Source organism: Staurois parvus, unplaced genomic scaffold (assembly GCF_062004578.1).
Source record: "Staurois parvus isolate SC_StPar_1 unplaced genomic scaffold, SC_StPar_1.0 ptg000463l, whole genome shotgun sequence".
NCBI lineage: Eukaryota > Metazoa > Chordata > Amphibia > Anura > Ranidae > Staurois > Staurois parvus.
The window spans coordinates 2,152,122-2,165,586 of NW_028318259.1; the positions used below are offsets into that span (position 1 = coordinate 2,152,122).

Sequence of the window (13,465 nt, forward strand, 5' to 3'; positions counted from 1 at the left end):
GCTTATTATTTACTGGGGTAAGAGTATGTAATTCAGCAACTTAGATGTGTACACTGAATGTTCACGGAGAAGCATATATACAGTTGTGTTCAAAATAATAGCAGTGTGTTGAAAAAAGTGAATAAAGCTGAAAATCCTTCTAATAGCTTTTATTTCCATCCACACAAATGCATTGGGAACACAACACATTCTATTCCAAATCACAACATGAAGAAAAATAGATCAAATTTGTGTTGTTCCTCTAAAAAAATGGAAGAAAAGTGAATATTAGACGGTTCAAAAAAATAGCAGTGTTTGTATTCTTCTTTACAAACTCAAACATTCACTATATAAACTGAGAAATGTTGGAAGATTTTGCTTTCCTTTGAATGACTTCATGAATATTTGGTTGTAGTCGCACTGTTTCTGAGAACTGCTGTACATCTGTGTTGCATGGAGTCACCCAACTTCTGGCCCCTGTGATCAGGTATTCCAGCCCAGGATGATTGGACCACATTCCACAGTTCTTCTCTATTTCTTGGTTTTGCCTCAGAAACTGCATTTTTGATGTCACCCCACAAGTTTTCTATTGGATTAAGATCCGGGGATTGGGCTGGCCACTCCATAACGTCCATCTTGTTGGTCTGGAACCAAGATGTTGCACGTTTACTGGTGTGTTTGGGGTCGTTGTCTTGTTGGAACACCCATTTCAAGGGCATTTCCTCTTCAGCATAAGGCAGCATGACCTCTTCAAGTATTCTGATGTATTCAAACTGATCCATGATCCCTGGTATGCGATAAATAGGCCCAACACCGTAGTATGAGAAACATCCCCATATCATGATGCTTGCACCACCATGCTTCACGGTCTTCACAGTGTACTGTGGCTTGAATTCAGTGTTTGGGGGTCGTCTGACAAACTGTCTCCGCCCACTAGACCCAAAAAGAACAATCTTACTTTCATCAGTCCACAAAATGTTGCGCCATTTCTCTTTAGGCCAGTCAATGTGCTCTTTGGCAGATTGTAACCTCTTCAGCACATGTCTTTTTTCCAACAGTGGGACTTTGCAGGGGCTTCTTGCAGATAGCTTGGCTTCACATAGGCGTCTTCCAATTGTAACAGTCCTCACAGGGAACATCACACCTTCTTTCATCTTCCTGGAGCTGATTGTTGGCTGAGTCCGCGCCATTTTGGCTATTCTTCTATCCATTCCAATGGTAGTTTTTCGCTTTCTTCCACGTCTTTCAGGTTTTGGTTGCCATTTTAAAGCATTTGCAATCATTTTAGCTGAGCAGCCAATCATTTTCTGCACTTCCCCTCTCCAATCAACTTTTTAATCAAGATACGCTGTTCTTCTGAACAATGTCTGGAACGACCCATTTTCCTCAGAATTTCAGAGAGAAATGCACTGTAACCAGCATGTACAACATTTGCTGCCTTCCTTCCCTAAATAAGGGCAATAATTGCCACCTGTTTTTCAAAGAATGAATGACCTCACTAATAGAACTCCACACTGCTATTATTTTGAACACGCCCCTTTCAATGAGTGATTCAATGACACAGAATCAGCAGCATGCATGTCATGACTGTTGGGTCTGTTGGATTTCTATGACTCTACTACACCTGCTAGGAAATTATTTGCCATGTAGAAATATCATTTCTACCAAAAACAGTGATTGATCCGGTTAGTGATGTCTGACTGCTATTACTTTGAACACAACTGTATAACCTGTTAACCTGTTTCACTATCACGTGCTTTAACGTTTTTTTTATTTTGCACGAAAACAATGAGGAATTTTTGAAGAAATTTTTTTTGGTGATTATTGATGAATATTAATTAATTTCGTGAGGATAATACACTATTGAGTTTTCTTTATTTTGAGGTACACAGCATTTACTGGAATCGTACGGCGAGTTTAAACAGAAATTTGAAGATTTATGGACTTTAATTTTGGGTTTTTCACATAATAATTGTATGGACACTAAAAAGGTTTATTATTAGTGATTTATACTTTCAAGGGTGAAAGTGGGACTTTTTTTTAGTGTTATTTCACAGGGTATTATAGAGTGTATAAACTTTTTAGACACCGATTTATATTTTTATTATAGCCACCTGTTATAGTTGTCATGCCAGGTGGTATTTTTCACATCCAGTATGGTCTTCTTCACCGCTTTGAGAATGAGAAGGGTCTTCTGGAAGGTGTCTTCAATCTCCAGCAAGCTGCTAGTAATCTGGGGACCACTCTGCCCAGGAAAGCAGGGGAGAGGAGTCTGCTGTCCGTCCTCCCATCTCCCAAACTGTTGCTGACACAGGCACACCTAGAAAGCGAAGGCAGTCTTGTCATGTAATGCAACGGTCTAGAACTCATTATAACGAATATATACACAAACAATACAAGAATAGAAGTTTGAATTTTATTAAACGTAAAAAAAACATAATTCCTGGAGTGTGAAGCAAACAGGTCATACCAGTTCCCCTGCCATTACATCTTTGAAACAACTCCCATCAGAATATAAACTACCTACTCCTAGATTGTAAACTCCCAGGATCAGGGCCCTCCTATCCCTCTTGTATTGAACTGTATTGTTGCTGTATTGTCTCCCATTATATTGTAAAGTGCTGAGCAAACTGTTGGCACTATATAAATCCTGTATAATAATAATATATAAATCCTGTATAATAATATATAAATCCTGTATAATAATAATAATATATAAATCCTGTATAATAATAATAATATATAAATCCTGTATAATAATAATATATAAATCCTGTATAATAATAATATATAAATCCTGTATAATAATAATAATAATAATATATAAATCCCGTATAATAATAATAATAATACATAAATCCTGTATAATAATAATAATAATACATATCCTGTATAATAATAATAATAATATATAAATCCTGTATAATAATAATAATACATATCCTGTATAATAATAATATATAAATCCTGTATAATAATAATAATAATATAAATCCTGTATAATAATAATAATATATAAATCCTGTATAATAATAATATATAAATCCTGTATAATAATAATAATAATATAAATCCTGTATAATAATAATAATATATAAATCCTGTATAATAATAATAATAATAATATATAAATCCTGTATAATAATAATAATATATAAATCCTGTATAATAATAATAATAATATATAAATCCCGTATAATAATAATAATAATACATATCCTGTATAATAATAATAATAATAATAATATATAAATCCTGTATAATAATATATAAATCCTGTATAATAATAATAATACATATCCTGTATAATAATAATATAAAAATCCTGTATAATAATAATAATAATAATATATAAATCCTGTATAATAATATACAACGAATGCCCCGTACACATGATAAGAAAATCGTCCACTGATCGAACAATTTTCTCTTCGTTGATGAGCAGGATGTTTTAACCAATAACGATATCATGAAAAAAAACTCCGGTGGAACAACGGATTTATACCTGCTAGAAAGGAAGAGACAGGGCCGCACACCAAAATTCAGGTTTCTATACTTTCATCTTACATAAATAACGTTGGTAATATTGTCAACAGTATTTTCTTAGAAAGGGGGTGTCATTTTTCTGAAAGGGTCACAAGGCAATGTAATGTGGTCCCTTTACATGCATCTATTATTATTATTATACAGTATTTATATAGCGCTAAAAGGTTTGCTCAGCGCTGTATATTATAGTGGGGGACAGAACATGAGACAGTACAGTAACAATACACAAGGGGTTCAAGGGCCCTGCTCCTTGGAGCGTACAATCTAGGGGTTGATTTACTAAAACTGGAGAGTTCCAAATCTGCTGCAGCTCTGCATAGGAACCAATCCGTTTCCAGTTTTTTTTGGCAAAGCTTAATGCCCCGTACACATGATAAGAAAATCGTATGAAAAAATTTTGTGCAACAACTGATCGAACGATTTTCTCTATGTTGATGAGCAGGATGTTTTAACCTCCCTAGCGGTCTGATTATGTCCATATTTCTGTGCTGAAAGCGGTACATTTTTTTGCATGGAAATATGTATTTTTTTATTGTAGGCCTGTAATTCTTAGGAATAACTCACTGAAATCTGTCCGAACAAGAGTCTAGTAAACATCCCGGGGATGATAAAACTTGAAACACGAAATCATAAATTATAATATAAAAAATAATCATAAAAAATAATAGTAATATAATAATGAATTTAATTCAATAATATAATCAAACCAAAAACACTGAAATGTGAAATATAGCGCCAAGTTCGCACATCGCTGAGCAAAGTCGCAGAATCGTTTTCAGTGTCTGATGAGGAATTTCCCCCACGAATCATTATCACTCAATTCTGCAAGTGGTTCTGATTTACTATCGCTGTTCTCTAGCCGGTCTAAAACCGCTTTTGACCTAAAGGGACGCTTTTTGGACACCATGGACGTTTCTCAGTTTCCAGGCAGAAAGAACAGTAACAATGCAGGCAGGGCGCCGGACAAAGCACTCGGGACAAAATGTATGTGAAATGGGTTGATACAGGAATGTTATACTATGTGATTTTAGTGAATTTAGTGAATGTCTCTTTTTTTTCACATTTTGAATTTCTCGTCAGTTCTATCCCCCGTACGTCCCGACATCGCAGGTAACGGAACACAGAAGACAGATGTCGGCATCCGCTGGAGGACATTACAGGGGACACTGCAGGGGGGACATCGCGGGAGTGCAGGACAAGGTAAGTGAAGAGATCCCGGAGCAACGCTGCAGTGTATTCCTGAGTGTAGATCGGGGTTACCGCTTGTGGTGCTGAAACTTTACCCCGAGCTACACTCGGGAATACCGCCAGGGGGGATAACAGATAACGATATCATGAACAAAAAAATCAGGTGGAACAACAGTGAAAGATGTTGTCATACGAACAACCGATTTTCTATGCGTTGGTATGACGGTCGTACGAAAAAATCTATCAAGCGCTATCACGCGTGAGCGGAAACAGAAGATGACCCGGATGTTTATGTCTAAGGAATCTTCATAAACACGAACGAAATATCCAAATGTTAAAAGATCGGCCTAATGAGATCATGAAACCGGAATTCTGCAGATTATATTTCATGTCTCACTATTTATGTATATAGGTCATGTAATAACTGATATTATACTCATTGCTGGGAATTGTTGTGTATATCGCTCGTTCTGGCCGGAAGGGCGTGGCTACAAGGTCACACGCACACCGCATCACTTCCACTTGAATGGAAGATGTCAACACTACGTATTGGTCGACGAACGTTTTTTTTAGATTGGTTAATGTGGGCCACGATTTTGAAAAATCCAAATGTTAAAAGTAGATCGGCCTAAAGAGATCATGAAACCGGAATTCTGCAGATTATGTTTTATGTGTCACTATTTATGTATATAGGTCATGTAATAAACGATATTATACTCATTGTTGGTAATTGTGTATATCTACTAGATTGTAAGCTCCCAGGATCAGGGCCCTCCTATCCCTCTTGTATTGAACTGTATTGTTGCTGTATTGTCTCCCTTTATATTGTAAAGCGCTGAGCAAACTGTTGGTGCCATAAATCCTGTATAATAATAATATATATATATAAATCCTGTATAATAATATATAAATCCTGTATAATAATAATATATAAATCCTGTATAATAATAATAATAATATATAAATCCTGTATAATAATAATAATAATATTATATAAATCCTGTATAATAATAAGAAGAAGAATAGAAATATATAAATCCTGTATAATAATAATAATATATAAATCCTGTATAATAATATATAAATCCTGTATACTAATATAAATCCTGTATAATAATATATAAATCCTGTATAATAATAATAATATATAAATCCTGTATAATAATAATAATATATAAATCCTGTATAATAATATATAAATCCTGTATAATAATAATATATAAATCCTGTGTAATAATAATAATAATATTAATAATATATAAATCCTGTATTATAATAATAATAATAATATAAATCCTGTATAATAATAATAATACATAAATCCTGTATAATAGTAATATATAAATCCTGTGTAATAATAATAATATATAAATCCTGTATTATAATAATATATAAATCCTGTATAATTATAATAATAATATATAAATTCTGTATAATAATATATAAATCCTGTATAATAATAATATATAAATCCTGTATAATAATAATATATAAATCCTGTATTATAATAATAATAATATATAAATCCTGTATAATAATATTAATATATAAATCCTGTATTATAATAATAATAATAATAAATATAAATCCTGTATAATAATAATAACATATAAATCCTGTATAATAATAATAATAATATATAAATCCTGTATAATAATAATAATAATATCGCTCGTTCTGGCCGGAAGGACGTGGCTACAAGGTCACACGCACACAGCATCACTTCCACTTGTACGGAAGACATCAACACTACGTATTGCCCGACGAACAATTTTTTTAGAGTGGTTAATGTGGGCCAACAAATGAACACCTCTTGGTCGTTGGATGACCGATCGGTCGATTTTCTAATCGTGTGTTCCCACCTTAAGGTTCTAGAGTATTGAGTAGTTCTAGAGTGCGGTAAACCCTCTGTGATTCCATGGGCAATAACCAACAAAAGGAAGGACAGATCCTACAGCAGTGTGAGTCTTCAGATGGCTGATGTGAGGAAACAACAGTAGCAGAGTACACAGACTGATGGCCAAGTAAGGAGGATACAGTTCATGTCCCAGAGAGAGCAATGACAGACAATAGCCAAGGCAACAAGCCCATGATCAGAATGATCACAAACAAGAGGCGTAACGCCGTCTGAACAATACACACTGGAATGGTTCTAAGCATGAACTGTCAGAGAGAAGTAAATCATAAGCAGACGTCTATATAGGTGATGAGTAAACAGGCAAGTCTCTGGACTTGCTTTAAAGTCTACTAATGAGGTCAGGTGTGCGCAGCACAGACTTGAGCTGCAGTGCTAAGTAATGACCAACAGATGGTGAATATTCAAGGCTAATCATTACAAGTATTTTATTAATGTACCCACCATGACTATTTTAACCACCTCCTGTCCAGCCGTTGTATATAAACGGCCGGACGGGAGCAGTGCAGGGTCGGGTGGCCATTTATAAACGACCTCCCTGCCCCCTGCTTGTGCACACTCCCTAGGAGCGTGCAGCACCGCGATCCGGTGCTTGCTGTATCCTCCAGACACAGTGGGACACCGATCATTAGACGGGACCTCTGTGCAAGGTCCCGATAATGTGATCACTGATTGGCCAATCAGTGATCACATGCAGAGTAGTAAGCAAGATGTCACTTCTGATATCATCGCTTACTACGTGTGAAATCTGTGAATGATCACAGAGATCACATGGTAGAGGGCTATTCACAACAGTCTTGTACCATGTGACAAGCTGTGACCAATCACAGCTCACACAGTAGTTCTCAATGGCTGCAAGAATGCAGCCAGAGAGGAGAAATGATTGCTTTTACAGCCTTTATGGGTGTAAACGCAATCAGTGTAAAAAAAAAAATAATCTTCATCACCCCCCCACAAGTAGTACAGTGTCACCATGGGTGACAGTATGTAAAACAAAAAACAAATAATAATATAAAAAAAAAAAATAAAAATGTAAAAAAAAAATGTTTAAAAATTATAATTTTTGGTTATAAACTAATTTGCCTTATTTTTTTTCTACTAAAAAGATAAAGGAATACATTTTGGCCAAGATTTATGATGAAATATTATTTATTTGCTAAATTTTATAAGAAAAAAACTTTTTTTCAACATTTTTGGATTTTTTCATTTACATAGCAAAAAAAAATAAAAATCCCAGCGGTGAATAAATACACCAAAATAAAGCTTTATCTGTCTCAAAAAAATGCTAAAAAATTCATATGGGTACAGTGTTGCATGACCGCGCAATTGTCATTCAAAGTGTGATAGCGCTGAAAGCTGAAAATTGGCCTAGACTGGAGGGGGGTGAAAGTGTCCGGACTGGAAGGGGGGGAAAGTGTCTGGACTGGAAGGGGGGAAAGTGTCCGGACTGGAAGGGGGGGAAAGTGTCCAGACTGGAAGGGGGTGAAAGTGTCCAGACTGGAAGGGGGGGGGGGGAAGTGTCCGGACTGGAAGGGGGTGAAAGTGTCTGGACTGGAAGGGGGGAAAGTGTCCGGACTGGAAGGGGGGGAAAGTGTCCGGACTGGAAGGGGGGAAAGTGTCCGGACTGGAAGGGGGGGAAAGTGTCCAGACTGGAAGGGGGTGAAAGTGTCCGGACTGGAAGGGGGGGGGGGGGAAGTGTCCGGACTGGAAGGGGGTGAAAGTGTCCGGACTGGAAGGGTGGGAAAGTGTCCGGACTGGAAGGGGGTGAAAGTGTCTGGACTGGAAGGGGGTGAAAGTGTCCGGACTGGAAGGGGGGGGGGAAGTGTCCGGACTGGAAGGGGGTGACAGTGTCCGGACTGGAAGGGGTTCATACTTGCCCCATTACACTCACTGGACTAGCCCCACTCCAGTCTGGGATGCCAAGCTTTGTTCTTCCTGCTCCTCCAATGTCTCTGATTGGTGGTTCCCATTGAACCCTGTTCACATGATGTCATTATTATCATCATTGATATTATTTCATTTTTAGGTCTCTTTAGTCTCCGGGTAGAAGCCAATCTGAAAACCTCTAATCTGCTCACAAAGTTCTACTTCCTTCCTGTTGGCCTCACTTCACATCCCACATTTCTATCTCTCATTCATTCTAGGTCCTTTTTCTGGTCACCACCTTACTGAGCCTCCTGGACGTCTCCCAGTGCTGCCATCTTTGTATAAATCTACCTTCTTTGGTCACCACTTCTCATCCATGCCTCATCTCTCTTGCTGCAGGTGTGCAGACCAGGAACTCAGTGCATGGATGGTGGGAACCCCTCATAATCAGTACAGACGGCGCACAGACCCGGAAACTTAGAACAGGGATGGTGGAAATCCCTCATAATGGGCACAGCAGGTGTTCAGACCAAGGAACTCAGTACAGGAATGGTGGGAACCCCTCATAATGGGCACAGCAGGTGTACAGACCCGGGAACTCAGCACAGGGATGGTGGCAACCCCTCATAATTTGCACAGCAGGTGTTCAGACCAAGGAACTCAGCACAGGGATGGTGGGGACCCCTCATAATGGACACAGCAGGTGTACAGACCAAGGAACACAGTACAGGGATGGTGGGAACCCCTCATAATGGGCACAGCGGGTGTAGAGACCAGGGAACTCAGCACAGGGATGGTGGGAACCCCTCATAATGGACACAGCAGGAGTACAGACCACGGAACTCAGTACAGGGATGGCGGAAACCCCTCATAATGGGCACAGCAGGTGTAGAGACCCCGAAAGTTAGCACAGGGATGGCGGGAACCCCTCATAATGGACACAGCAGGTGTACAGACCTGGGAACTCAGCACAGAGATGGTGGGACCCCCTCACAATGGCCTCACAATAGCCTCTTGGACTTCTCCCAGTGCTGCTGGGAGACCCCTCATAATGGGGTACAGACCACAGAACTCAGTACAGGACTGGTGGGAACCCCTCATAATGGACACAGCAGGTGTACAGACCCAGGAACTCAGCACAGGGATGGTGGGAACCCCTCATAATGGACACAGCAGGTGTACAGACCCGGGAACTCAGCGCAGGGATGGTGGGAACCCCTCATAATGGGCACATCAGGTGTACAGACCCGAGAACGCAGCACAGGGATGGTGGGACCCCTCATAATGGGCACAGCGGGTGTACAGACCCCGGAACTCAGCACAGGGATGGTGGGACCCCTCATAATGGGCACAGCAGGTGTACAGACCCGAGAACGCAGCACAGGGATGGTGGGACCCCTCATAATGGGCACAGCGGGTGTACAGACCCCAGAACTCACCACAGGGCTGGTGGGACCCCTCATAATGGGCACAGCAGGTCTACAGACCCGGGAACGCAGCACAGGGATGGTGGGAAACCCCTCCAAATGGGAACAGCAGGTTTTGGGATGTTGGGAAAAAGTTGTGGAAAAGTCCTGAAAAAATAAAGCTAATGCAGCCACCACATCTAAGGACTGGTAAGATGTAACATATTTCTGTTGTTGGGTGTAGGTACACTTTACGTATTTTGGGCAGCATTTTCTTTCACGGTGTTGCTGCGGTGAATGCTACAACATATAATATTCAGATCCTGTCTCAGACCGCACAGCACTGGGTAAGAAGATGTCAGCCGTTTATAAATCAATATTAAGAAGGAAATGCGGATAATGGACCCCCCGCTGTAAATTATAAGGATATTATGACTCACCGAGAAGTTCCGTCTCTACACAATGGTACAAGGTCACGGAGCAAAGAGGAATGAGCAATGGGGGCAAATCTTAATACCTCACACATTTATCTGAAGGGTGCGTTAATCCTTAAGTCAAATGGAAATTGGCCCGAACCGCATGGCGCTCGCTGATACCTGGGGTGGGCGGGGCTTTACTTCAATGACAGTAATTTAAAGGGAAACAGTTGCAGGCTCTTGACTTGTATGATGAACATTACAGGCTGATAGCAGGCATTAGGAGGCACAATCCCAGCCACCAACTATGTCATCTGCAGATCTGCAAAGACTACCATTCTGAACTTCACTGTGCTTGCGTGGGTTTCCTCCGGGTACTCCGGCTTCCTCCCACACCCCAAAGACATGCTGGTAGGTTAATTGGCTCCTGTCTAAATTGTCCCTAGTATGTGTATGTATGAATGTGAGTTAGGGACCTTAGATTGTACACCCCTTGAGGGTTAGGGACCTTATATTGTACGCCCCTTGAGGGTTAGGGACCTTAGATTGTACTCCCCTTGAGGGTTAGGGACCTTAGATTGTACGCCCCTTGAGGGTTAGGGACCTTAGATTGTACTCCCCTTGAGGGTTAGGGACCTTAGATTGTACTCCCCTTGAGGGTTAGGGACCTTAGATTGTACGCCCCTTGAGGGTTAGGGACCTTAGATTGTACGCCCCTTGAGGGTTAGGGACCTTAGATTGTACGCCCCTTGAGGGTTAGGGACCTTAGATTGTACGCCCCTTGAGGGTTAGGGACCTTAGATTGTACGCCCCTTGAGGGTTAGGGACCTTAGATTGTAAGCCCCTTGAGGGTTAGGGACCTTAGATTGTACTCCCCTTGAGGGTTAGGGACCTTAGATTGTACTCCCCTTGAGGGTTAGGGACCTTAGATTGTACGCCCCTTGAGGGTTAGGGACCTTAGATTGTACGCCCCTTGAGGGTTAGGGACCTTAGATTGTACGCCCCTTGAGGGTTAGGGACCTTAGATTGTACGCCCCTTGAGGGTTAGGGACCTTAGATTGTACGCCCCTTGAGGGTTAGGGACCTTAGATTGTACGCCCCTTGAGGGTTAGGGACCTTAGATTGTACGCCCCTTGAGGGTTAGGGAACTTAGATTGTACGCCCCTTGAGGGTTAGGGACCTTAGATTGTACGTCACTTGAGGGTTAGGGACTGATGTGAATGTACAATATATATGTAAAGTGCTGCGTACATTGATGGCGCTATATAAGTACCTGAAATAAATAAATACATATAAAGAAACGCCGATCACCGCAGTAACGTGTGCAATACTGAACTCATTACATGTATATGAATTACATGTGTAAGTACCTGAGTATGTCTTGTTATCTGCCTCCTGTATTCCCACTGGGAGAAGGAGATCAAGCACTAGGAGCCAATCAGGCTCTGCTACATCTATATAAAAGTAGTGCAGCGCTAATGCAGGCTATAGACGGGTCGAAAATGGGCCGATTTTCGCACCGTTAGTGGGTTAATTCGTCTGCCGTTTTTCGGGGTTTTGGCACATTTTTTTTATCGTTAAAGTTGGAAAATTTGTGGCCGATTTTCCCGGCAATGATGGGCAAATCGGCCGATCGTTTTACCGATAAAAATCTGCACATGAGCCATGACCTGCAAGAATAAGAAAAAGAATAAGAAAAAGGAGAAAAAGAAAAAGAAGAAGAAGAAGAAGAGGAAGAGGAAAAAGAAAAGAAGAAAGAAGCAGGAGAAAAAGAAGAAGAAGTAGAGGAAGAAAAAGAAAGAAGAAAAAGAAGAAGAAAAGAAGAAGAAGAAAAGAAGAAGAAGAAGAAGAAGAAGAAGAGGAAGAAAGAAGAAGAAGAAGAAGAAGAGGAAGAAGAAGAAAAGAAGAGGAAGAAGAAAAGAAGAAGAAGAAAAAGAAGAAGAAAAGAAGAGGAAGCAAGAAAAGAAGAAGAAGAAATAGAAGAAGAAGCAGAGAAAAACAAAAAGAAGAAAAGAAAAGAAGAAGAAGAAGAAAGAAAAGAAGAAGAAGAATTCCAGTCCGCTATTATATTTTATATGAAAAGTCTTGCGGTTGCAACAATGTATCTATTTGTATCCGAATAAAACCATCTGTATCCTAAATGGATACAAATGGATACATTGTTGCAACCGCAGTACTTTTCATATAAAATATAATAGCAGAGCTCTCTGCAAGGGACAGAAGTAATTATGGAGTTAAATGCCGGCCATGGACGGGACGAAAATCGGCCGATTTTTTTTACCGTTGGTGGTAATGTTGGCCGATCGAACAACTGATTTTTTGGGGGGTTTTTTATAAACAAAATGGCCGGTTTTCAACCCATCTATGGCCTGCATATGTCTTGTTATCTGCCTCCTGTATTCCCACTGGGAGAAGGAGATCAAGCACTAGGAACCAATCAGGCTCTGCTACATCTATATAAAAGTAGTGCAGCGCTAAGGAGTGATATATCAAATGAAATCTTATAAGAAAACGCACTGAGGTAGTAGGTGCGTTTTTATCATAAAAATACTCAAACATATAAAATCTCCCAACATGTAAAATAGTTCTTAGTAGAAACGCACATCCATTAAAAATGCGTTTAAGTCATAAAAGTTCGATAAAATCTCAATAAAATTCTTCAGAATGATCGCCAGGTGACTGTGCTTAATCCCAGTATGGAAGGAAATCCTCAGGCGGGTGTGCTGATAAAGTGCGCACTCACCAGATGCGCTTATATAAAGCGCGTTGTATCATATGAAGTTGGTCGGTCAGGGATCCCTTCTTAGGGTGGTCTGGGATGTAGCCTGGGAGTGGGTGGCCTTCTTTTGGGTTATAGGAAAATGGCAAGCCAGGATATGTGAATCAACCTCTTCCAGACACTGGAATGGTCACCGGGATGGACCGACCAACTTCATATGATGAAACGCGCTTTATATAAGTGCATCTGGTGAGTGCGCACTTTATTTATCAGCACACCCACCTGAGGATTTCCTTCCACACTGGGATCAAGCACAGTCACTTGGCGATCATTCTGAAGAATTTTATTGAGATTTTATAACTTAAACGCATTTTTAATGGGTGTGCGTTTCTACTAAGAACTATTTTACATGTTGGTAGATTTTATATGT

General features: G+C 39.9%; 1 protein-coding gene across 1 annotated transcript in view; it reads right to left on the reverse strand.

Moving 5' to 3' along the window:
• DNAH2 (dynein axonemal heavy chain 2) overlaps nucleotides 1-13,465 on the reverse strand; it is a 426,940-nt gene that overhangs the window by 284,560 nt on the left and 128,915 nt on the right. The window contains exon 11 of the mRNA XM_089688974.1: nucleotides 2,094-2,299. Coding sequence (XP_089545100.1) covers nucleotides 2,094-2,299 — 206 coding nt within the window. The remainder of the gene's footprint in view (nucleotides 1-2,093; nucleotides 2,300-13,465) is intronic.